The following is a 26293-nucleotide window of genomic DNA, read 5'->3' on the forward strand; positions in this document are numbered from 1 at the left end:
TTAAAAATTTGCGGGAACGAAAAATTAAAAATCGACAAACTGAAAATTCAAAAAATTAAAAATGCAAAATTTTAAATTTCAATTAAAGGCTCGACTTTCTATGCTTCGTTTTTTTTTTTTTGTATATTTCAGTCTTGGTTTTTCGATGATTTGATTCATCGAATTTTTGATTTTCAAAATAATTTGATTCATCGAATATTCGATTTTTCAAATTTTCGATTTCACAGTTTTTCCATTCTTCAATTAGACTTTTCACTTTCTTTAATTTCCGATTTTTTAGTTCTCCAGTTTTCGATTTTTGATTTTTCGAATTTTCGACTTTTCAGTTTTTACATTCTTCATTTTTTGGACTTTTTAACTGTTTTACTTTTCGATTTTCCGAATTTTTAATTTTTCGATTCTTCAGCTTTTCGATTTTTCAATTTTTTTTAATTTCCAAGTTTTTGATATCTTGAGTCCTTTTCAATTTAAGAATGTTCAATTGTTCGACATTTTCTATATTTCGATTCTTGGATTTTTTCGATTTTTCGAAGTTTTTATTTTCGGTTTTTCGATTTTTTGGATTTTCGTTTTTTCGAATATTTGATTCACAGAATTTTCGATTTTTCAAATTTTCGATGTGGCAATTAATTTTTCGATTATTCATTTAGATTTTTCAACATTCCGATTTTTTAATTTCTCGAGTTTTCGATTTTCAATTCTCGAATTTTCAATCTTTCTACTTTCGGATTTTTGATTTTTGGATGTTTCAATTTTTACATTCTTCAGTTTTTAGACTTTTCGGCTACTACTTGCTCAGATAAGACTGATTTTGGCGAACGTCATATCCTCTGAGAAAATAGAGGGTGGGTGGGCGGGGTGCTTTGTTTTCCTAGTATGTGTACACTAATTTCGGCAACAAGAAACTTAAAACATGTCGAAATGGTAAATTTTTGTAGTAATCACCTTAAATTCGCCACTTTTTTTTCTACAATCCCTTTAAATTCGGCAAAAGTTGAACATCAAAGTTACTATCAACGGCAACTTGGCAACGGAGTAAATAAACAGAGTAAATTTTGATACCGTCATAGAATATTCACACGTTCAGTATTTTTTGTGAAAATCTGGATGCTTAGGGTAAAAATGAAGGCGGATTTATAAACCACAAGTAAAGGAGTGTGGTTTTATAAAATTTAAATAGCATTTAATCTGCATAATTTTAACGTGACTTTTTTATTTGCTCCACTTGCCTTTGCGTAGTGTCTTTCATTTTATTTTTATACATTTTAAATCAAACGCCGAATTAATTTATTCAAATATAATAAAACACACCAAACCTGTTAAGTATAAAATAGATAAATGATAAAATTGAGACTTAACTAAGTAAACAACTTGATTTGTCTTGGTCGTTGTTACTAGTGGTGGGCTGTGGACACACACCACCGGAAGTATTTTCTGTTTCGCCAAGAAAGCTTCTATATTCTTCTTTCGTCACTATAAACATGAATAATCAACAACCACAGTTTTTTTAATGTAACCATTTCTTACGTAAATATTTCGCGATGATTTCTGGTTTATCAGGAAAATTTTTAACCTCCTTAATAATCGTTGTCAATCTTCCACTGACATTTTGCAAAGTTGCTGCATTTACTTTGCCTATTAAATTGTTTTTCTTGTTCCAGTAATAAGGAATCTTCCCCTCTTTTATAAATTCCTTGTATTCTTCCAAAACTACGAAGAAAACATGACTTAGCGGTTTCCTCCAAAAATCAATCTCCTTTTGTGCCATAATATGAAGAAGAACCGTTTTGATATAGTAACTAGCGATGCAGCTTTGTTGTTGATTATCACGTAATTTCTGTAATAAAAATTACAAAAAATATTGTATAAAATAAAAACAAGACAGTAGAAACTTTAAGCAATTTGATTGTAGGTTTCAGAGTTCTTTTGTCCTCCATTAAAGCCCTTTCTTGTTCTTGGAAAGACAGTCGCCAATATCGAGGAATTGGCTGATTTTCTGGAGCTTTGGGTTTCTTAGGTACTATGAAAAATTCCGGCTAAAACAAATATTGATAAGTGAATAAAATTTATATCTTTAATTTTAAACCTCTAACGTACCTTAGTTGAAGGAAAAGGGTTACTTTTAAAACCATTTATAGGCCACATCTTCCCACTAAAAACAAAACATGTTACAAAATCCACGTCCATTTTCACCCCAGCTCCTGCAATATGAAGAGTCAACGCTGGTCCAGAACTACTGAACTTAATCTGTAAAGTCCTTCATCATGTATCAACTAATTTATATTATATGCAAATAGTTTACCTTAAAGGTGCCCGTTGGATTTTGAAAAGTATATACCCCATTGCTAGACGGCGAAAAATCGTTGAAAGTTATCTGGATAACACCATGCATCCAAGCTAACACTTTTTCTGTACTCAAGAAGAACTTGTCATCAAACAATTTTTTAAAATTTGCATAACCTGGCTTAGCTTCAGGCTGTTTCATCCAGCCATCGAAGTTCTTGACTTGCAAATGGACAAAACCCGGTATATTGCTTTCCATTAAAACAGGTTGCGCATATGTAGGGATATCAAGTAATAGATCTAAGTCGAACTCTTCAGGTTTACCAACACGAAGGCCGTCGTAGTAACTGCCACCGTAGAATACACGTCTGAACATTGCTTTGAAAAGGGGATCTTTGGTCTTCATTTTATCCACGAATGTCGTGAGTACCTTCAAGTTATTTACGCATATAAATAAAAATAATAATAAGAAAAACTTTACGTTAATTTACTCATTTCATTCTAGCAGTATTCTTAAAAAAAAAGAAGTTTTATTAGACAAGTTCAAAAAATGCAAATTATCTGCAATACTTAAACAAAATTGATTTTTTTGTTTGAATCTCTCCCATTAATTAAGATAACAGTTTACAATCTTTAATTTGAATTTTAGAAAATAATTTTGTTATTTAGCCGACGATTTGCAAATGGACTGTTACAACACAGTGTAAAGTGATCATGAGTTGCAATGTGCTGTAATTGTGTCTCATAAAGATAAATATTATCAACTTGGAATTTTTATAAACATTCTAACTGATAAGTGATAACACTTACCGAATCCAAAATTTTGTTATTTCTGCGAACGTCTTCATCTGGTAACGATATAAATCTTTTATTTATTTCTTGCAGTACGTTTTCCATGTTTAGCGAAGTGGACGCTGGGACACGTAAGACCAACAACACGACACACAGTTCGATCAACGACATTATTAAAAAGGAAATTCCCCTATATTCCTACTAATACCACGAACGCCAGCGAAAATACACGAGTCTAGTACGAACATGTGTCGCCCCTGTGACCGACTCTAAAAATAGTGCTCTACCACAGATCTTGAAAAATATAGACCGAGTTTTCCTCGAGACTATAGTGACTTTTGTTTAAAAAATGCATTGATTTTTTTAAAACCTAATGCCTTTGTGACGAGGCCCTATATAAAAGGCAAATGTATCTTGTGTCCAACGAAAAATGGAGGAATAGATAACTGTAGATGGTGATTTTCTAGAACAAATACAGGACTTTCATAAATCGTTCGACATCTAGCAAACAGTGAAATGTACCAATTGCTCAGATTTGCCGCTTCTGTGTGTCTAGGAATAAATTTAAATTGTGTACTTCCATCGGGTATCGTCTGCAAGTTGCATGTTTGTGGTCGAAAGTATGCTGGTGCCGGCACAAAGCCAACATAAAATACTTGTTCATCTTATGTTCGCACTCGATTCTATATTCATGGTTGCCTACAAAAAACTTAATTTTCTTTTGCAAAATTTAACTCTTGAACATAATGACAATAGAACCGTAAAAACTATTACTGAATAATTGTTACACCGATATCTATTTCCATTAATCTACTTTTGTTAATTCGATTTTCCGAATTTTTAATTTTTCGATTCTTCAGCTTTTCGATTTTTCAATTTTTTTTAATTTCCGAGTTTTTGATATCTTGAGTCCTCGATTTTTTGAATTATCATTTTTTTTTAATTTCGATTTGTCCATTTTTCAATTTTAGAATGTTCAATTGTTCGACATTTTCTATATTTCGATTCTTGGATTTTTTCGATTTTTCGAAGTTTTTATTTTCGGTTTTTCGATTTTTTGGATTTTCGTTTTTCGAATATTTGATTCACAGAATTTTCGATTTTTCAAATTTTCGATGTGGCAATTAATTTTTCCATTATTCATTTAGATTTTTCAATTTTTATACTTTCCGATTTTTTAATTTCTCGAATTTTCAATCTTTACATTCTTCAGTTTTTAGACTTTTCAGCTACTACTTGCTCAGATAAGACTGATTTTGGCGAACGTCATATCCTCTGAGAAAATAGAGGGTGGGTGGGCGGGGCTACTACTTACTAAGGAAAACTTATTTTGGCAAATAACATATCTTCTGAGAAAACAGGGGTGGGTGGGCGGGGCTACTACTTGCTAACATAAGACTGATTTTGGCAAATGACATACCCTCTAAGAGAGCAAATGATTCTGTCAAATGATATTCCAACGCCTACAATGAGTGATTTTTCAATTGAACACGTGTACTACAAACGTTTCCAAAAAATTTCGGGCAAGATGACCAAATCAGATTTTTATAGATCAATGAAAAGCAATAAGAATATGACTTTCATGTCAATGTCATTTCCCCGAAATTTTTTGGAAACGACAGTATTATCTTGCACACGACGTCAACTATCTGCTGTTATCACTTCTATAATTCCTTCGCCTTCTTGGTTTGTACCAGTTATCCTACGTAAAATCTAACTTGGCTCATGACGAATAACAAAAAAATCATCACAATTGAGATAGGGCGGGTGGGCGGGGCAACATTTTGCTTTGTTTTCTTAGTATGTGTAGACTTATTTCGACAACAAGAAACTTAAAACATGTCGAAATGGTAAATTTTTGTAGTAATCAACTTAAATCCGCCACTTTTTTTCTACAACTCCTTTAAATACGGCAAGTTGAACATCAAAGTTACTATCAACGGCAACTTGGCAACGGAGTAAATAAACAGAGTAAATTTTGATAACGTCAATTTTGTGAAAATCTGGATGCTTAGGTAAAAATGAACGCGGATTTATAAACCACAAGTAAAGGAGTGTTGTTTTATAAAATTTAAATAGCATTTAATCTGCATAATTTTAACGTGACTTTTTTATTTGCTCCACTTGCCTTTGCGTAGTGTCTTTCATTTTATTTTTATACATTTTAAATCAAACGTCGAATTAATTTATTCGAATATAATTAACGAAACCTGTTAAGTATAAAATAGATAAATGATAAAATTGAGACTTAACTAAGTAAACAACTTGATTTGTCTTGATCGTTGTTACTAGTGGTGGGCTGTGGACATACACCACCGGTAGTACTTGCTGTTTCGCCAATAAAGCTTCTATATTCTTCTTTCGTCACTATAAACATGAATAATCAACAACCACACTTTTTTTATGTAACCATTTCTTACGTAAATATTTCGCGATGATTTCTGGTTTATCAGGAAAATTTTTAACCTCCTTAATAATCGTTGTCAATCTTCCACTGACATTTTGCAAAGTTGCTGCATTTACTTTGCCTATTAAATTGTTTTTCTTGTTCCAATAGTAAGGGATCTTTCCCTCTTTTATAAATTCCTTGTATTCTTCCAAAACTACGAAGAAAACATGACTCAGCGGTTTTCTCCAAAAATCGATCTCCTTTTGTGCCATAATGTGAAGAAGAACCGTTTTGATATAGTAACTAGCGATGCAGCTTTGTTGTTGATTATCACGCAATTTCTGTAATAAAAATTACAACAAATATTGTATAAAATAAAAACAAGACAGTACAAACTTTAAGCAATTTGATTGTAGGCTTCAGAGTTCTTTTGTCCTCCATTAAAGCCCTTTCTTGTTCTTGGAAAGACAGTCGCCAATATCGAGGAATTGGCTGATTTTCTGGAGCTTTGGGTTTCTTAGGTACTATGAAAAATTCCGGCTAAAACAAATATTGATAAGTGAATAAAATTTATATCTTTAATTTTAAACCTCTAACGTACCTTAGTTGAAGGAAAAGGGTTACTTTTAAAACCATTTATAGGCCACATCTTCCCACTAAAAACAAAACATGTTACAAAATCCACGTCCATTTTCACCCCAGCTCCTGCAATATGAAGAGTCAACGCTGGTCCAGAACTACTGAACTTAATCTGTAAAGTCCTTCATCATGTATCAACTAATTTATATTATATGCAAATAGTTTACCTTAAAGGTGCCCGTTGGATTTTGAAAAGTATATACCCCATTGCTAGACGGCGAAAAATCGTTGAAAGTTATCTGGATAACACCATGCATCCAAGCTAACACTTTTTCTGTACTCAAGAAGAACTTGTCATCAAACAATTTTTTAAAATTTGCATAACCTGGCTTAGCTTCAGGCTGTTTCATCCAGCCATCGAAGTTCTTGACTTGCAAATGGACAAAACCAGGTATATTGCTTTCCATTAAAACAGGTTGCGCATATGTAGGGATATCAAGTAATAGATCTAAGTCGAACTCTTCAGGTTTACCAACACGAAGGCCGTCGTAGTAACTGCCACCGTAGAATACACGTCTGAACATTGCTTTGAAAAGGGGATCTTTGGTCTTCATTTTATCCACGAATGTCGTGAGTACCTTCAAGTTATTTACGCATATAAATAAAAATAATAATAAGAAAAACTTTACGTTAATTTACTCATTTCATTCTAGCAGTATTCTTAAAAAAAAAGAAGTTTTATTAGACAAGCTCAAAAAATGCAAATTATCTGCAATACTTAAACAAAGTAGCAAAATATGTCTACAAAAATAAACAAAATTGATTTTTTTGTTTGAATCTCTCCAATTAATTAAGATAAAGTATACAATCTTTAATTTGAATTTTAGAAAATAATTTTGTTATTTAGCCATATATCTAATAGTGCTATATTGCTAACACTTCGGAAGTAACATAGAAACGGTGTTCACGGACAGAGAGAGACAGAAGATGTTGTTTTCTGTCTATAAGAGTACCGAGGGTCTGTGCGCATGTACACAAAATAGAAGCGAAAGTACGAAATGTCAAAACGCATCCAGTCACGCTATCCACTACAAATCAACTAAGTACGAGTGCATGCGCAGTACTGTTTGGTACCACAGAGAGACAGAGAGGTCCGATATATTGCTCTGCCGTTATGTTTTCGGAATCTTTTGAGGCCAGTTAGCAATATAGTACTATTAGATATATGTATTTAGCCGACGATTTGCAAATGGACTGTTACAACACAGTGTAAAGTGATCATGAGTTGCAATGTGCTGTAATTGTGTCTCATAAAGATAAATATTATCAACTTGGACTTTTTATAAGCATTCTAACTGATAAGTGATAACACTTACCGAATCCAAAATTCTGTTATTTCTGCGAACTTCTTCATCTGGTAACGATATAAATCTTTTATTTATTTCTTGCAGTACGTTTTCCATGTTTAGCGAAGTGGACGCTGGGACACGTAAGACTAACAACACGGCACACAGTTCGATCAACGACATGAATAAAAAGGAAATTCCCCTATATTCCTACTAATACCACGAACGCCAGCGAAAATACACGAGTCTAGTACGAACATGTGTTGCCCCTGTGACCGACTCTAAAAATAGTGCTCTACCACAGATCTTGAAAAATATAGACCGAGTTTTCCTCGAGACTATAGTGACTTTTGTTTAAAAAATGCATTGATTTTTTTAAAACCTAATGCCTTTGTGACGAGCCCCTATATAAAAGGCAAATGTATCTTGTGTCCAACGAAAAATGGAGGAATAGATAACTGTAGATGGTGATTTTCTAGAACAAATACCGGACTTTCATAAATCGTTTGACATCTAGCAAACAGTGAAATGTACCATTGCCTCACATTTGCCGCTTCTGTGTGTCTAGGAATAAATTTAAATTGTGTATTTCCATCGGGCATCGTCTGCAAGTTGCATGTTTGTGGTCGAAAGTATGCTGGTGCCGGCACAACGCCAACATACAATACTCGTTCATCTGATGCTCTCACTCGTTTCTATATTCATGGTTGCCTACATAAAAATTTAATTTTCTTTTGCAAAATTTAAGTCTTGAACATAATGACAATAGAACTGTAAAAACTATTACTGAATAATTGTTACACTGATATCCACTTGCATTAATTTACTTTTATTAAACAACATTTTAAAATAATGAAAATACAAAAAATAAAATCTGAACTTTGTGACCCTTTAAAATTTCTGGATTTTTGGTTGACATTGATGAACATCCACAAGAAAAAAAACACAATTTCCCTCATTTGTTTCATTTATTACAAGCGTGATAATCTTTGGTGAACAATTTTTATGTATATAAAATTTATAACAAGTACCACATCTACTTAAGGGAGAACGCTAGACGAGAGACAAGTTTGAATTGGGCGCCATTTGTTGCCTTAAACGCAACCAGCAATTCTTCTTTAAATTTACCTGACGCGCTGGGATAGACAACTACCGCACGTGGGTCATAAAAGTATCGTAAGCCGATAATGCAGATTAATGATAATTTATGGCAGACGGCCCACAACATACCTTCAGCACAGAATAATCATTTCTCATATTCTTTTGACATTAATTTTAATATTCGAGATAATTATTATATTATTCAAACACAATTTAGACACTGTAAAGCAAACAAGGCTTATCAAGCCCGTCTATTAGTTTATTCGCCTAAATGTATTATTAATACCGTTTTCAAATTACACCAAAATTGAAAAATCGAAAACTTAACAATTGAAAAATTGAAACATTTTGGATGAAAAAATCGGTAAACCGAAAAATTGAAAAATCTATAAATCGAGAAATTGAACAATCTAAAAATTAAACAATTTAAAAAACGAAGAATTGGAAAACCAAAAAATCTAAACCGAGAACTTGAAAAATCGAATAATCGAGAAATCAAAACATCAAGAAAAACAAAAAAATTAACGGAAAATCTAGAACTTAAAAATTGAAAAATTAAAATACCTATCGAAAAACTTGAAAAATCGAAAAAGTGAAAAAATTCAAAACTGAAATCTTGAAAAACTGAAAAATGGAAAGAAAATTGAAGAATCGGAAAAGTGAAAAAATACTAAACAGAAACATTGAAAAATCCAGAAATCGAAAAATTGAAAAATCACAATTGAAGAAAGAATTGAAAAATTAAGAAATAGGGAAATGGGAAAATCTAAAAATCAGTTAATCGAAAAATTTAGAAACGTCAAAAATTGAAAACTGAAAAATAAAAAAATTTAAAAATCGTAAAAGTGAAATATCGTAAAGTTAATAAATTAAAAAACTGAAAAATTTTGAAAAAAAAATCGTATCAAAAACTAAAATAAAAAAATCGAGAAATTGAACAATCAAAAAATCAAAACATTGAAATCCCAGTAAATTGATAAATAGGAAAAGTTAAAAAACAAAAATTTTAAAAATCCAAGAATTGAGCAATAAAAAGTCTAAGCTTGAAAACTCAGAAAATTGAATGATCGAGACCAAAAAATCTAAAATTTAAAATTTCGACAAATTGAAAAATCATGGAACTGAAAAATCGAAAAGTCGAGATAGTGAGAAATCTGAAAACCTAAAACTTTAAAAACTGAAAAATTAGAATATCGAAAAATTTAAAAACCGAGAAAACACAATGTCAAAAATTTGAAAAATTGAAGGAACGAAATATTGCAAAATTCCAAAGCTGAAATATTGAAAAACCTAAAAATGGAAGAAAAATTAAAGAATCGAAACAGTGAAAAAAACCCAAACTGAAACATCGAAAAATTGAGAAATGGAAAAATGGGAAAATCAAAAAAATTGGTCTAAAGAGTTTAGACAGTACTTCCCTCGCTATCGGAAACGTGACGACTGCTTGCCTATTATGTTTTTTTTTCACATTAGATTTCAAAGCATTCGGTTTTGTAGTTCCTGATTAAATCAATAAAAGAAATTTTCGCATTCATTAAATTTTTTGAGTCACCTTGTATATGCATATCCAAAAAATATGAATGAATGATAAATTACAAGAAGACACTCATCATATTTTGTAAATTTTAAATAGGATTATACGGCAAACTTTTGAGCTGACGTCATCAATTTTTTGGAGGGGATAAGCAAATATATTTAGAGTAGAGATGTACCGACTGTAGGTCTGGCCGACTAACCGACTAGTCGATTGTTCGGCCAGTAAAAACCGACTAGTCGGCCGACTGTTCGACTTTGCTAAAATCGGTTTATAAATGCGACAGACAATGCGTTTTTTTTTTTCTATTTCTCTGACTACCTTAAAAATTTGTTTCATTTTAATAAAAGAAATAACTAAAGTTCCTTTGTTTTCCAAAAAATTTATTAAATTTGTTTGGATAATTTTAACATTTAATTTTTTTTAGTAACTCAGTACAAAAATAAAGAATAACACAATTTAGGGCCAGTTTATACAATATTTTAATTGATATTAAGTTGACCGCGCATTTAACAAGGCCATTAACGACGTCTAATTGGCGTAGAGTCGGTCACATGATACTTTAAGGCGGGGTTAAAAATTAAATCGCAATTAAATATTCAATTGAGGTTCTGTAAACCGGGTTTAATTGTTTTATATACTATTTTAATTTTAATAAAAAAAGCCGACCGATCGGCTGTTTAGCCGACCAGTCGCCGACCAGTCGCCGACTGTAGCCGACGATGAAAAATGGCCGAATAGTCGGCTTATCCGACCGGTCGGCCACTAGTCGGTACATCCCTAATTTTGAGCAAAAATTTATTATGCGCTTTATAACCTTAAAACATTTGCAAAATTTCAAAGCATTGGGTTCTGTAGTTCCTGATTAAATCAATAAAATAAATTTACGCATTCATTAATTTTTGGGGTCATCCTGTATATGCAAATCCAAAAAACAAGAATGGAATGATAAATCACAAGAAGAGACTCATCATATTTTATACAATTTAGATAGGATTTATTCAGCAAAATTTTGAGGTGACGTTATCAATTTTTTAGAGGGGATAAGTAAATATATTGTGATTAAAACGGTCCTGGTTTAATAACAAAAAAATATTGTTCGTCTATAAAACAAGCTCGTCTGTTTTACAGTACATTTAGAGGTAATAGTCATACATACTATGGACAGCAAAGTGAGGAAAAAGCTGTCAAGTGTTTTGAAATAAATAAAAATATAAAAACTGAACGGTGTGGTTTGTTTATTTCAAAACAATTTCCTTACTTGGCTGCTAGTCCAGACAGGGTTCTAGAGGATAGGAGTGCATTAGTCGAAATTAAATGCCCTTCAAAATCGCAAGATTTGTCTCCCGAAGAAGCGGTTAGAAAAAAAATAATAAAATTTTGTACATTGACAGAGAATTGAAACTAAAAAAAAATCATGATTACTACTTTCAAGTCCAGGGACAAATTCTTGTTACGGGTATTTCACAAGTTTATTTTGTTGTATGGACACCCAAAGGAATAAATATAGAAAAAATGTATAAGAACGAAGAAATATATGTAAAAAGATGGCAGATAAACTTGGCAGATTTTACTTTGGCGCATTATTGTCCGAAATAATTGATTCAAGAAGAAAGAGGAACCTGCCTTTCCAAGAGATTTTTTTTTTAAATAAATAAAATTTGTTTCTATTTTTTTATGTACTTTAATAATTTATTAGGAGTACATTTTTCATCACCAAGACTTGCATATTTTTACTATAAATATATTTTGAAAATTATCTCTCGGCAAATGAAAACATATACGAGCACTTTTTTCGAGTAAACAATGAAGGGAGAAGTTACTGGACGTAGGGCTTTTTTAAAACACCTCCTTTTTGGGATAAGTAGTAGATACACTTAGCTACTTATACGTGTTAAACAAAAGCTGTATTTTATATATTTTTTATTATTATTATAAATATGTTTATTAGTTTTATTAATTAACAAAGCAAAATATATTATCAACAATAATATTACAATGATTTTTTAGTAATGATGTGTATTGAATTCAGGATCCTGAGTGGAGTAAAAATATTATAGTTCCCCAGTTTTAATTCGGTTTTATAAATAGTACCTCATTGCGTAAAAGTTAATTTCCTTAACAATAGATTACTACGGCCGGTCCTGGCGGCTTGTTATAAAACTGAGTTCCTTGCCATAAATTAGAAAAATCAGCCGAGAACTCTAACAATCAGCTTGTGGTAGAGCAGGCGATAAGGGTTTTACCTGGAAAGCCGCTTCCGTAAATTTTAGTGGCGCTCCTATCGGCAAAGTACTGCACTAACTGCTCAAATTCTGTCGAATTGATACCCATTTTTTTCAATAATTGTTAGTTTTTGTTAAAAACTCTGCTAACCAATAGATCATTAATTTTCCTCTGATATTCCTGTTAAAATTATTCGACGTATTTTGCATTAATTTGTGGTATATTTTGATTTTAATAAACACAATATTATTTAAACAAATTGTACCACTAACAAACATTTAATGACACTGCGCCCTGTAAAAAGTGATGTTTTATCCATGTGCGAATTTTCAAGCGATTCTATGATGGTTATGACTTAAAAAACTTGAAAAGAAAACATACAATGGTGCTTTTTTTACGATATTTCTCAGCCATATTTTTTTAGTTGATTGAACTGGTCTCTGCGCTCTAGAATATGAAAAAAAGCTGCAGTTTGATGTATGACACATCTATATTAATATCATTTTTTCATACAAAAAAACAAAAAAATGTTATACCTCGTCTAGCGAATCCCCTTAATACTTCCTAGTTGAAATACCGTTATTAATACAATTACTCAACATCAAAGCAACTTAAAACGAGTGCCAACGCAACACAATTTTCTAACTTTAAATTACCCAAAAATAAAACAATCATTTTGATTATAATTAATACAAATCCATGCAGAAAGAGGAATATTGCAGATTCTTGAACATCGAAGACACTTAGGAAAAAAGAACTCAACATGAATAAAGTAACAATTATGTTTTCGATACTTAAAAGCACATTCAGCGTCCATGTTAGCACTTTTGCTAACATTAGAAATACAATTATTCTAAGCAAATAAAAAATATCAGGAGCAAATTGAAAACACAAAATTCCAGCAGCCAACATACGGTAGTGCTGTACGGTCAAATACTTTATACCTAATGTTAGAGTCTTCCACACTAACAGAAAAGTTGCCAAAGCAGGCACGATTAGCACAAAAGGAGGAAAATTGTATGTTCCAAACGCAAACACTAAAAACGTTGATGTTTTTATGAGTTCACTTTTCAAGCACAAAAACCATATTATCAACCACAGTGTGATCAACCCTACGAGAACTAAAGAAAAAAGGACAAGGTAAAGAGGATTCGCATGATGAACTGTGAACGTAATAACGATGAGTACAGTGGGAAAATATCTTTCCAAGGAAATATCGTTTTTAGCAATCCTAACGGATTCCAAAAGTTCATAGAATACACACGCTGAGAAAAATGTAAGGAAAATTCTAGGATTTTTATCGAAAAACGAACAGGTGATAACAGCTACGACTGAAGAGTATTTTAGTATTACTTCTTGGGGTAGACTTTTGACGAAATCTATAAATTTTTTGATTAAATAAAGAACAAACAGAAGCATTACAGAAAAAATGACTAGTGGAAGGTTTTGTATTAGCGAAATAAGTAGAGATTGAAAAAATGCAAAGAAAGAGGTAGAATTTAACAAGAAAATAATTAATAGTAGTCCGGCGCAAGTAGTCAGGTCATTTCGTGGGTCTGTAAAATGACGATGCGAAAATTCATTGCCAGTCCAGTAACTTCTTTTTTGTTTTCTCTGCCTCACTGAAATGAAAAAAAGAAATAAACTTGTTGTAACTTGGTTGCACACTTCTTACGTAAACAACTTTCCACATTTTCTGGATTTTTTTCTAACTCTTGCAATAGCCTCTCTAACCGGTTAGTAAAATTTTCTATGCAGTTATTACTTATGTTGGCTATTAAATTATTATTTTCATTCCAGTAATATGGTATTTTTCCATTTTTCACTACGTCTTTATAGTCTCTTAATGTAGTTTTAAAGACATGAGTCAAAGATGATTTCCAGAACTGTTCATTCTTCTGGTCGCATAAATGAAGAAACACAGTTTTAATGTAGTAACTAGCCATCCATCTATCTTCATACATATCCCTCATGATCTAGAATGATCCCTTTACATAGTCTTTTAATAAACGTAAATCCTATTATATGTAGGTAGTATAGTATATATCTAGTATAGTACTAGATAGAAAAAAGTTAGTAGGTACCTTTAACAGTTTAACAGTTGGCTTTAACATCATTTTATCAGAAATCAGCTCCCTTTCTTGCTCCTGGAAAGAAAGACGCCAGTGATGTGACTGCTCTTGTTTTTTGCAGTTGTTTGGTCTTTTGGGAACAATAAAAAATTCTGGCTAAAAGCAGAAAAATCCTTTACAATTTGAATTTTTATATTCTTTAGCTCTGGCCGGATTTAGAGATTATGTTTTCAATCAAACATAAAAATGTAAAATATTAAAATACAAGTGCTTCAGAAATTTAGCTACTTAGAACTACCACCTGCCCAGGAAATAAATTACACTGCAGACAATCTAAAAAAAAAAATGTTTGCGCAGGCAACTGTTTTTTGTATATTTTTCATTTTTGGATCCAGAATAAAAAACTGCTTTCAGCGCCACGATTTTAAAACACACCTATATAAATTCGAAAATAATAATAATAAATGTTAAAAACAAGTCAATAGCCAAAAACACCAAACCTGCATTTTCGTATTTTATCAGATGAACACGTGAAAGTACAAAATCGTAAAAATGAGTTAAAATTGTTTCCATAATTCATTTTACATGCAAATCGTAGTTTTGAAGAAATGCTATTCTCCCATTGAGATGAATATATTGTACTCGTTTATAGATATACTCCTTGAACATTTACCTTTGAAGGAACAGGATTACTTCGGAAGCCCTTAGGCCATTTATCACTACCAAAAACAAAACATGGAACCAAATCTATGTCCATTATTTTCTTATTAGATTCAGAAACATGAAGCGTCAGAGCCGGACCTGATTTACTAAAAGTGATCTGTGGGGCAACCCTTTCATTCTGGAAATCGTTCAAACTCTTCTGGACAAGACCTTCCATCCAAGCCAATGTCTTTTCAGTATTTAAATTACACTGACTATCAAAAAGTTTTGCAAATTTTTCATAAGATGGTGTTGCTTCAGGTTGTTTCATCCAAGCATGATATTTATTAACGCGCACCTTGACAAAACCAGGGTACCCACTGCTAAGTAATTCAGGTTCGGCATACTTGGGGACGTCAAGCAACAAATCTAAATCAAATTCTTCAGGTTTGCCAACTTTCAAACCATCGTAGTAGCTGCCTCCGTAAAAAGTACGTCTGTACATAGCCTTAAAAAGTGGATCCTTTTTCTTCATACTGTCTATGATTTTTGGAAGAACCTGCAGAACAACGATTTAGAAAATAATCAGTGATTTGAAGGAGATACAAACAGAAGCAAGAATTTGATTGTTCCTGGAAATTTCATCTTCTGGAATGGAAATGTGGTTCCTGATGATATTATGCAATTTGTTTTCCATAACAGAAAAATATTGGTTTCAATCTTATACTTATAACGCTGCAAAGTGTATTCTAAAAATGTTATTTTTAATGTAAAGCGAAGATCTCGTTCATGGTGCAGTGTACGAACTCAAAAACATTTTTGTGTTTACAACACCGAAAAATGAGGCGTTTCAGCAGCTACGCTGACATATTCTGGACTGAAGTTATGAAATTCAGTGTAATTTAGTTTCGTTTGGTTTAGTCCGAAAAGTTGAAGAAACCGTAGCTGCTCAGACGTGTTGACAGTGTTTCGGTGTTGTGGGGATAATAACACATTTGAATAGTATTATAAGGCGTTAACTCCACTGATTTTATTTGTGAAACCCATTATTGTTAAAGTGATAAATGAAATGCATCTAGCACCTTGAGAAAATCAGTAATTATAATTAATTACTTAATCAAAGTTTTCAGGTTAAACAAGCCTCGTTTCCCCATATTGTGGTTGTTCCTTTCGAATGTTCGGCAATTTTTGTTACTAAAAATATTTTTTTAACGAAGAACAATTTTCGAATTTAATGTAATTAGTTATAATAAAATTAATTTTGGAAAAATGTCTGCGAAATAAAGAACTATATATAAAAATGCCACATAATTTACCCATCATGTATATATATGGTATACAAGAGGAGGCGATTATAAAAGATCGCACGTTAAGTTGTTTCCGAAAATCTGCCACTACATCTTAAAAAAGAAATGCAGTTTGTTTAAAATACGTTGCAAATTTATTATTTGAGCTGAAGTATTGGGTGTCCCCTATCAATGGTTACTATCACAATAAGGCGGCAAAATTGTGGAAATTTCAAAGCCGACTTCCTGTATGTATGTGCGATTTTTATAGTCAATTTAACTATTGTAAAACAGTATACCCAGAAGTAATAAGGGCGAATGGCATGCATATAGACGTTGGCACGGTGGTAGAAGTAAGGTGTGGAAACCTCATTCATAACTTTCCTCAAAATCATTGGTAGAAAACACAAATCGCGTGGTTTGGATTATATGTCATTATCTGTCCACACCGCAGCGACGTCTAGAGAGATCAGTTGAAATTAAGTAATAGAAAACTGTATTAAATCTTTGACATTTATGCCAATGTCATTTATTACCCAATCACAAATGTCGAATCATCTACCAATCACACGATTCACACCAAAGACCAACCACAAACCGTAGTGCTGTGATTTATTTTCCCTCCAACGAATCTGTCACTTATTTCATTCATAAATACACGGACAAGTTGAAATGTTAATACATAGATGGACATACTGTGCTGCATACTATTTCGTAGTAAATAAGCCTACTGGGATGCGTGTTTTATTCAACAAATTGGAGCGGCTTGTTTCCACACCTTACTTCTACCACCGTGGACGTTGGTAATTTGGTGGCACAAATCACCACCTTATTCCTTACTGGTACTAGGGTACCTATTATACACTCACAGATACACACTACACCTAGCAACAAAGTCAACATCAATGTTCGTTGTTTACGTGCTGCACGATTGTGGTATGAATCATCTTGGATTCTTGTGTAATCAAGGTTCAGGTTATGTTTATTGAAATCCGTTCATTAAATATTTTCACTTGAGTGGGATATGCTGGATACTGACGTGTGATTAACATCGTCCTCTAGTTGGTAGCATGGTGCAAGAAGCATATATATTGTGATAACCCAAACTTCCCGCCTTTAATTGTCCTTGAAAAAGTTTGAAAGGCCCGCGAAAAATTCAAAAATTCAAAATTTGGACTTGGCTGTGATCTAACAAATGGGAAGCTACGTTGTGTTTTTTCTTTTTTGAAAAGTGGCGGGAAGACGTTCTTTTATACAAGTGCATACACTGCGTGTGAGTCGAGAGCGCAAGAAATAATAGACAAAAATTAGGGAGGGGCCGAAATGGCACCCTTCCTTAGGAGGAAAAGAAACGAAGAGCGAAAGTGACTCAGCGTACCCTTCTGGTGGTTCCGCAGGGCCAAGGCGTCATCGATCTTCATTCCCAAAACTCCCCAAAGTAGTAATATATTCACAGATATATTACATTTCAAACATACACATATGAAAAACAAACAGACGCAAAATTCTATACATCTGTTTGGAGTCAATGCAATATTTGAATATCACAAATTTAATAAAAACAAAGCAAAACCTGAATTAAGTAACTCGATTTTCTGTGTTATTTAACCTCAATTCCATTTTTAAAGGTTCAATCTCTCATAACTCTGATATTAACAACAACTGAACAAGTTTTAAAGTTTCAACGAGCAATAAACAATATTTAAATTCGCCATACAATCTTGTGAAATAATAATTCTTATGTGAGCTTAAATTTGACATCAAATAATTTATATGATAGAAACATTCATCAACAAAGTATTTACAAAACAAACTTAGCAAGGATTTATGAAACAAAAAATTTGGTGTGAAATGAACTTGTACAAATAGAAATATTATGTTAGGTGAAAACTGTAGAGCATGAAATTTACGTTCAATTAAAATTATACAACAAAGGAAAATTACTGAGGTTAAAATTGTGAGATTAGAGAAATATTGTATGAGGTGAAAATTTGCAAGGTTAACAAAATTTACTTGAGATTAATAATTGCCACACTTTTTCAATGATTCAAACAAAGAGTTTACATTATGTCAAATTATATCATGATCGAAGTGATTGGTTACTTTAAAACAATTTACTTTGAGAGTTTAAAATACCACGAACTGGTTACCCCAACAAAACACATAATAAACAAACACAAAAATATCCAATCATCGCTCCGAGGGAAAAAGCGTCTCGGTGATCTAAATTTTAAATCGTTGCGAGGAAAAAGCGTCTCGGTGATGTTATTAATCTCTAGCGTCGCGAGAACGGACCTCGATGAAGTAATCAATCTGTAGCGTTGTGAGGGCATGTCTCGATGAATTAATCAATCTGTAGCGTTGTGAGGGCAGGCGTCGATGAATTAATCAATCTGTAGCGTTGTGAGAGCATGCCTCGGTGAATTAATCATGATAACTATGACAACCACCTAAAGGAAGAAATTATCATAACCCCCGCCAGTTCGCAGTATAATGAACTTGTTTAACTGCCGTAAATGAACTATTAGCAATCTTGTGTGAAGAATTAAGAAGTGTTATAATGTAACACTTACTTATACGCATCCAGAAACCTATTCGTAATTAAACAACAAGGTGTTTTCCTGACTAAGTGAATTTCATGAAATCTTCTAGCAAATGGTTTATTTAAATAATCCTGACTGTTAAATTGTGTTTGCACTAGCTGACGATTAAGAAAAACTAACTTAATTGGTGAATTTACAAACAATGAAACAAATTTATAGAACGTATTTCGCGTTGAACGGAAGTCCGCAAATTTTCGATTAAAAGGCCGCAAGAATTAGCCGCACGGGTTGGGGACAACAGAGTGGCGTTGGCTACAATTGATTGTCGTTAAACAAAGGCTTCCTCCCATTTTATTAACTACCAAACCAACTAATTTAAACCTAGCTCTTACCACGTGTTTACACTCACACAAGCACATTCAGATTGACGCTACGCCATGGCGCTTCCAACCAACCCTATAACTAAAAACTCCCCCTAAGCGCTATTAATTGTCCGTCTACCAAGCAAGCGTTTCCGTGCACCAGGTTGCCTATGTTTAACGATTTTTTTTGTGATTTATTTTTTTTTCAAATTGAAATTATTCAAATGTGAATTCGCGCCGCTGTTAATTAATTTCAGAGCGAAAAATTTGATTTAAATTCGGTCACCACAGGGCACTTCTCGATTTCGCACAAACTGTTTGCACACAACTCTTCTACAGCACCCTCTGATCACATTCCTCACTTTCAAATGTGCAAATGCTTACTTTTGCCAGAAAAAAATTGTTAAATTTCCCATTTGCACACTCTAAAATGGGAAGCCATTTCCAACATAACCTAACTTTTTATAGTCAACAACACGCGTAGGTGTAATGTCGGATTTTTAGTGGAGACACCCCATTACAAACATACCCCTATACGTGGCACTTCTTGCTCCGTGGACCATTTAGTTATTGGAATTCGTTCGAGTTCAACTGTGTGTGTAGTTGGTTGCCTACATGTGGCGCAACTAATAGGGCAAATACTAAATATTTTTTTCTGACACATGGAAGCATTCTTACAACTTTTGAAGGTAAGGAACGTGATCAGGGGGTATGTAGAAGAATTTTGTGCAAACAGTTTGTCTGAAATCGTGAAGTGCCCTTTGTAAAATTTCACCTTTCTTTTTTAGGGATTTTAGTGTGAGTCATGTGGCGACACTGTTGTTGCAAAAACATAACCTACACATAACCTGTACATGTCAACAGATAAAAAATACTTGTTTTAAGTAATTGCCACTTCATTTACAGTAAAATGACGCAGGTATGGAAGTCTTGAATTTTATAACTTTATGTCTTCATGTCTCTTTTTTTAGATTGTCAAAAGTAAAATCGACCAAGCATGTCGCGTAGCTGAAGAGTTTACCAAACTTTACTACGAAACATCAGACAAGAGACGTCACGTAGGTATTTACCCGAAATATGAATGATTTCTAAAATTTTTAAATGTTTTAGTTGATGTCAAAGTTGTATCTAGACTCAGGCCTACTAGCATGGAATGGTAACGGAATTAATGGGAATGAAAGAATACAGAAGTTTTTCATAGACCTGCCGACGTCAGACCATATAATCAACACATTAGACGCCCAACCAGTACTAGATTCAGCTGTGAATGGCCAACTTACATTCATGATTCAAGTCAGTGGTACTGTGAGATACCAAGACCGTGTTCCTAAGTCATTCCAACAAAATTTTATTATCACCGCACAAGGAGACAAATGGAAGATAGTGAGCGACTGCTTCAGACTTCAAGAGCCTTTGACTAATAATGATACAAAGAGTTAATACATGTTTTGGATTAAAATAAATACTTTTCTACAATGAAACTCCATTTATTTGCATTTCATAAAAACAACAGGTATAAAATCTTAAGCTACATTCATATTAAAAGCAAAGCATAACTTACCAGATTAATCACAAATAAAATACAGTATGTACAAATAAATAAAAAATAATGAGCAAATTAAATGATCTACAAATTTCAGTCTCAAGGGTTCGCAAAATTTGGACATTGTAAATCAGAGGAATGTGTTGTTTTTAACAGTTCACTTCTTATGAGCAGGGCACAGCCAAAACAGCTACAATTATGTACTCTTTTAGGCATGTTTGCTGAAACATTTAGGTTGTGCCGGCGTGGATTGATCACAATTATTGAGAAAAACCTGAAATGTGCGGTAACTGTAACCAAAATTCACATTTAGATACAAATATGAAGTAAATACATCCAATAGTAATATCATATTGGTATTATGTGCCCAAAACAAACTAAAACAGCAGTGGCAGTATTTTGAAAACAAACAAAAATCATACACTGATACAACTAGTTTTCAGTCGAATTCAATGCCTCAAATTCAATTCTGTTCATCTGGAAGCGCATTGGCGCCTGCATCCAGCTCCTGGGGGCCACCAACCGCCCCTTCGTCATTGTCGACCCCCAGCGGCTGCATATCTATAGGTAAAAGTGGCGGCATCTCCATTGGAGGTGGATCAGCTATAGTTACTGCCACAATAGGATTGCCCCTAGCATCCAGCTCCAATGCCGGATCAGCCGTTGCCTCTGCCAGATTAGTGACACTCTTTGACTTCACACACTGAAAATCAACATGGCGGCTTTTAGCCTCCTCCTTCTCCCAAGACATATGAATGAACGGTCTTTGGACGTAATTGTAAATCACTTCAGCTCTACCACCTGGACGCTTCTTGACCTTCTCCTTATAGGTGGGATACCCTGGAACGAAAATTTGCACAACTTTGTTAATTAATCGTTTCGTCTACCTTCAATCCCAAGACGTATTTTCTTCAAACCCCTGTCTTTTAAAACTTGCTTCGCAACGTCTCTGTTTTCTATGTATTTGAAGAATCGATACATTGCGGTACTGTTGACGGTTTGGCTATACTCTTCGCCCATTTGGGGTGGGTATTGGTCATCCCAGTCTACGGTGTCGTCGTCCAGTAGAACCACAATGTGGCATTCGCGGTCTCCTCTTTGAGCTGAATTTACCATTAGAGGGAGGATGAGATCCTCGAGGAAAACTTCGAATTGGCAGCGGGCTCCTTCATTTGACAGTTCGTGCAACAAGCCCCCTGAAAACCAACCAAAACATCACTTCTCATAAACACGAACGAATTAGTTGTGCAGTAGTTTTAGATTTTAGTAACACGTTAAATTATACGTCCTGATGATGCTAACCTTGTTGGCGAAAAGGGTCGGCATCTGGTGTCAAGTTGGGTGGTTTCGAAGTAGAGCCCACTGCTGTGATTATGCTGGTATATTATTAACTGCATTTCTTAATACAAAATTTGTTTAAATAATAATGAAGTTTCAACAACTTTTTTTTTTACTAATATAATACTTCCATACATCCATTGGTATAATTTTGTGATATTTCAGGTTTTCTAAAGTATTTTTGATTTCATTGACGATGCACAATCCACATAGTAGGCATGGATATCTTACGTCAATTATTGACATATGTCATTTGAAATACCGTATCCACAATGTTAATTAAATCTTGCTTTATTTTTCAAGCTGGTTCAGTTGTGTCTTTGTTTTAAAGAGAACAAACTTTGCGTAAAATGTGTTGGAACGTTGTCGAATTGTTGAATAACGTCCGAAAGAATCCACGGAACTGAAATAAAACTGCACACGAAATTGTACTTTTCACAGGTATGCACCTCACTTGGATAAAATTAGAAATTTTTATCAAAGAATTGAACAAAACGAAGTTAACTAAATATGCGTTTGATTGATTCCTTTTCCCTTATCTGCCTTACAAAAAATAATACATCTTTCTAATAAAAATGATAAACCCTATTTGACATTTTGTGAAACTGTCTTACACAAGGACCTAATAAAATTTCTTTCAATTGGCTTTAATTATTTTTTTTTATTTTGTGATAATTAATTTGTATTGGTGGATACACAGATTCACACCCCTTACATATACCGGGATTTTTTTAACCCTGAACATACCCATATTTGGTCCCTATGTCCAATTTTAAAAAACACAGGTCAATGCATTGAAAGGACGTCAAAATACATACTTGATTTTGTAGAACAAGAAATTTCATAGTATAAAAATTGGTTGAAGGTTATTTCGAAAGAACTTCCCTCGCCCCCGAAGTACAGCCAACAATTCCCACTTCTTTGAAAAATTATATTTTTTTTGCAATTTTTGTTTTCTGATACCCTTTGCTTGATTTGAATTTTTCAATTGCTCGGTTTTTCATTTTTTTTTGTTTCTTCAGTTTTTCGAATTTTCAAGCTTAAATTTTTCAGGTTTTCGATTTTATAATTTTTTGTGTTTTTTTCAATTCCAATTTTTTCAATTTTTCGTTTTTTCAGTTTTTGATTTTGCAATGTTTCGGTTTTTTAATTTTTCATTTCTTCAAATTTTTTAATTATAATTTTTTAACTCTTTGGAGTTTTCATTTTCAAATTTTTCAGTTTTTCGTTTTTCCAACTTTGGATGTTCCAATTTTTAAATTTTGTAATTTTTGATTTCTTATATTTTTGATTTTATAATTATTCGTTTCGGTTTTTTACTATTTTTCGTTTCTTCAATTTTACGACATGCAACTTTCTCGAGTCTTCATTTTCAAAATCTTCGGTTTTCAATTTTCTAACTTTTGGATGTTTCAATTTTTAGTTTTGGAATTTTTCATTTCTTCAATTTTTCGTTTCGCTTTTTTATTTTCTTTATGTTCTCATTTTCGTAATTTTTGTTTCTTTTAATGCGAAAATTTTCAATTTTTCGAACTGCACTTTTAGATTTTTCAATTTTATGATGTTTCCATTTTTCAATTATTGGATTTTAAAACTTTCATTTATTCCATTTTTGAGTTTTCGATTTTTAGTTTTTGAATTTCTTGATATTTAATTTTTCAATTTTTCGATTTGTAATTTTTTGGTTCTGTGTTTCATTTTCTTTATTATTTCAAATATTCGATTTTTCGTTTCTTCAGTTTTTGATTTTGCAATATTTCGATCTTTTAATTTTTCATTTCTTCACATTTTCGATTTATAATTTTTTATTTACTCAATTTTACGTCATACAACTTTCCCGAGTTTTCATTTTAAAAATTTCCGGTTTTTCAATTTTCCGGTTCGGTTTTTTATTTTCTTTATGTTCTGATTTTGGTAATTTTTGTTTCTTTTAATGCGAAAATTTTCAATTTTTCGAACTGCACTTTTCGATTTTTCAATTTTATGATTTTTCCATTTTTCAATTATTGGATTTTAAAACTTTCATTCATTCCATTTTTAAGTTTTCGATTTTTAATCTTTCGATTTTTAGTTTTTGAATTTCTTGATATTTAATTTTTCAATTTTTCGATTTGTAATTTTTTGGTTCTGTGTTTTATTTTCTTTATTATTTCAATTATTCGATTTTTCGTTCCTTCAGTTTTTGATTTTGCAATGTTTCGATCTTTTAATTTTTCATTTGATTTATAATTTTTTATTTCTTCAATTTTACGACATACAACTTTCCCGAGTTTTCATTTTCAAAATTTCCGATTTTTTGATTTTCTACTTTTGGATGTTCCAATTTTTAGATTTTGGAATTTTTCATTTCTTCAATTTTTCGTTTCGGTTTTTTATTTTCTTTATGTTCTGCTTTTGGTAATTTTTGTGTGTTTTAATGCGAAAATTTTCAATTTTTCGAACTGCACTTTTCGATTTTTCAATTTTATGATTTTTCCATTTTTCAATTATTGGATTTTAAAACTTTCATTTATTCCATTTTTAATCTTTCGATTTTTAGTTTTTGAATTTCTTGATATTTAATTTTTCAATTTTTCGATTTGTAATATTTGGTTCTGTGTTTTATTTTCTTTATTATTTCAATTATTCGATTTTTCGTTTCTTCAGTTTTTGATTTTGCAATGTTTCGATCTTTTAATTTTTCATTTCTTCACATTTTCGATTTATAATTTTTTATTTCTTCAATTTTACGACATACAACTTTCCCGAGTTTTCATTTTCAAAATTTCCGGTTTTTCGATTTTCTAACTTTTGGATGTTTCAATTTTTAGATTTTGGAATTTTTCATTTCTTCAATTTTCCGGTTCAGTTTTTTATTTTCTTTATGTTCTGATTTTGGTAATTTTTGTTTCTTTTAATGCGAAAATTTTCAATTTTTCGAACTGCACTTTTCGATTTTTCAATTTTATGATTTTTCCATTTTTCAATTATTGGATTTTAAAACTTTCATTCATTCCATTTTTAAGTTTTCGATTTTTAATCTTTCGATTTTTAGTTTTTGAATTTCTTGATATTTAATTTTTCAATTTTTCGATTTGTAATTTTTTGGTTCTGTGTTTTATTTTCTTTATTATTTCAATTATTCGATTTTTCGTTCCTTCAGTTTTTGATTTTGCAATGTTTCGATCTTTTAATTTTTCATTTGATTTATAATTTTTTATTTCTTCAATTTTACGACATACAACTTTCCCGAGTTTTCATTTTCAAAATTTCCGATTTTTTGATTTTCTACTTTTGGATGTTCCAATTTTTAGATTTTGGAATTTTTCATTTCTTCAATTTTTCGTTTCGGTTTTTTATTTTCTTTATGTTCTGCTTTTGGTAATTTTTGTGTGTTTTAATGCGAAAATTTTCAATTTTTCGAACTGCACTTTTCGATTTTTCAATTTTATGATTTTTCCATTTTTCAATTATTGGATTTTAAAACTTTCATTTATTCCATTTTTAATCTTTCGATTTTTAGTTTTTGAATTTCTTGATATTTAATTTTTCAATTTTTCGATTTGTAATATTTGGTTCTGTGTTTTATTTTCTTTATTATTTCAATTATTCGATTTTTCGTTTCTTCAGTTTTTGATTTTGCAATGTTTCGATCTTTTAATTTTTCATTTCTTCACATTTTCGATTTATAATTTTTTATTTCTTCAATTTTACGACATACAACTTTCCCGAGTTTTCATTTTCAAAATTTCCGGTTTTTCGATTTTCTAACTTTTGGATGTTTCAATTTTTAGATTTTGGAATTTTTCATTTCTTCAATTTTCCGGTTCAGTTTTTTATTTTCTTTATGTTCTGATTTTGGTAATTTTTGTTTCTTTTAATGCGAAAATTTTCAATTTTTCGAACTGCACTTTTCGATTTTTCAATTTTATGATTTTTCCATTTTTCAATTATTGGATTTTAAAACTTTCATTCATTCCATTTTTAAGTTTTCGATTTTTAATCTTTCGATTTTTAGTTTTTGAATTTCTGGATATTTAATTTTTCAATTTTTCGATTTGTAATTTTTTGGTTCTGTGTTTTATTTTCTTTATTATTTCAATTGTTCGATTTTTCGTTTCTTCAGTTTTTTCAATTTGATCTTATATTTTTTCAATTTTACGAGTTTTCATTTTAAAATTTTTCAGTTTTTCGATTTTCCAACTTTGGATGTTCCAATTTTTAGATTTTGTAATTTTTCATTCCTTCAATGTTTGGATTTTATAACTTTTTGTTTCG

General features: G+C 31.8%; 4 protein-coding genes across 5 annotated transcripts in view; 1 reads left to right on the forward strand and 3 right to left on the reverse strand.

The window, feature by feature from the left end:
• Positions 1 to 1282: 1282 nt before the first annotated feature.
• On the reverse strand, positions 1283 to 3301 carry LOC135127928 (cyclic GMP-AMP synthase-like receptor). The gene is made up of 6 exons (XM_064054631.1): positions 3094 to 3301; positions 2303 to 2713; positions 2098 to 2247; positions 1893 to 2036; positions 1528 to 1837; positions 1283 to 1473 (listed from the first exon to the last, which is right to left on the reverse strand). The coding sequence occupies exons 1-6, from the start codon at positions 3244 to 3246 to the stop codon at positions 1355 to 1357; spliced, it is 1287 nt and encodes a 428-aa protein (XP_063910701.1). The 5' UTR covers positions 3247 to 3301; the 3' UTR covers positions 1283 to 1354.
• A 1955-nt stretch (positions 3302 to 5256) lies between these two features.
• Positions 5257 to 17212, reverse strand: LOC135128195 (uncharacterized). Its single transcript, XM_064055088.1, has 12 exons — positions 15575 to 17212; positions 14996 to 15523; positions 14335 to 14478; positions 13926 to 14226; positions 12846 to 13872; positions 7878 to 7953; positions 7420 to 7599; positions 6271 to 6681; positions 6066 to 6215; positions 5861 to 6004; positions 5496 to 5805; positions 5257 to 5442 (listed from the first exon to the last, which is right to left on the reverse strand). The coding sequence occupies exons 1-12, from the start codon at positions 15659 to 15661 to the stop codon at positions 5324 to 5326; spliced, it is 3477 nt and encodes a 1158-aa protein (XP_063911158.1). The 5' UTR covers positions 15662 to 17212; the 3' UTR covers positions 5257 to 5323.
• Positions 17213 to 19965: 2753 nt separating this feature from the next.
• On the forward strand, positions 19966 to 20636 carry LOC135127932 (NTF2-related export protein). The gene is made up of 3 exons (XM_064054643.1): positions 19966 to 20074; positions 20127 to 20213; positions 20266 to 20636. The coding sequence occupies exons 1-3, from the start codon at positions 20066 to 20068 to the stop codon at positions 20593 to 20595; spliced, it is 426 nt and encodes a 141-aa protein (XP_063910713.1). The 5' UTR covers positions 19966 to 20065; the 3' UTR covers positions 20596 to 20636.
• LOC135127931 (BTB/POZ domain-containing protein 10) overlaps positions 20622 to 26293 on the reverse strand; it is a 40613-nt gene continuing 34941 nt past the window's right edge. For both annotated transcript variants that reach the window (XM_064054640.1, XM_064054642.1), the window contains 2 exons: positions 21586 to 21894; positions 20622 to 21538 (listed from right to left, as the gene is read on the reverse strand). In XM_064054640.1, coding sequence (XP_063910710.1) covers positions 21162 to 21538; positions 21586 to 21894 — 686 coding nt within the window. In that variant the 3' untranslated portion in view covers positions 20622 to 21161. The remainder of the gene's footprint in view (positions 21539 to 21585; positions 21895 to 26293) is intronic.

The sequence above is a fragment of the Zophobas morio genome, unplaced genomic scaffold (assembly GCF_036711695.1).
Source record: "Zophobas morio isolate AGI-343-1 ecotype UQ-CSIRO unplaced genomic scaffold, CSIRO_AGI_Zmor_V1 ptg000012l, whole genome shotgun sequence".
NCBI lineage: Eukaryota > Metazoa > Arthropoda > Insecta > Coleoptera > Tenebrionidae > Zophobas > Zophobas morio.

Excerpts from the sequence above, each read along its gene's own strand:
- LOC135127932 (XM_064054643.1), top strand. Across the intron at positions 20,214-20,265 it reads CATCAGACAAGAGACGTCAC|TTGATGTCAAAGTTGTATCT; the intron begins GTAGGTATTTAC and ends TAAATGTTTTAG.
- LOC135128195 (XM_064055088.1), bottom strand. The coding sequence starts at position 15,661 with ATGGAAAACAAATTGCATAATATCATCAGGAACCACATTTCCATTCCA. Across the intron at positions 14,227-14,334 it reads CAACTGTTAAACTGTTAAAG|ATCATGAGGGATATGTATGA; the intron begins GTACCTACTAAC and ends GGATCATTCTAG. Across the intron at positions 6,682-7,419 it reads ATAACAGAATTTTGGATTCG|GTACTCACGACATTCGTGGA; the intron begins GTAAGTGTTATC and ends AATAACTTGAAG.
- LOC135127928 (XM_064054631.1), bottom strand. The coding sequence starts at position 3,246 with ATGTCGTTGATCGAACTGTGTGTCGTGTTGTTGGTCTTACGTGTCCCA. Across the intron at positions 2,714-3,093 it reads ATAACAAAATTTTGGATTCG|GTACTCACGACATTCGTGGA; the intron begins GTAAGTGTTATC and ends AATAACTTGAAG. Across the intron at positions 2,037-2,097 it reads ACCCTTTTCCTTCAACTAAG|CCGGAATTTTTCATAGTACC; the intron begins GTACGTTAGAGG and ends TATTTGTTTTAG.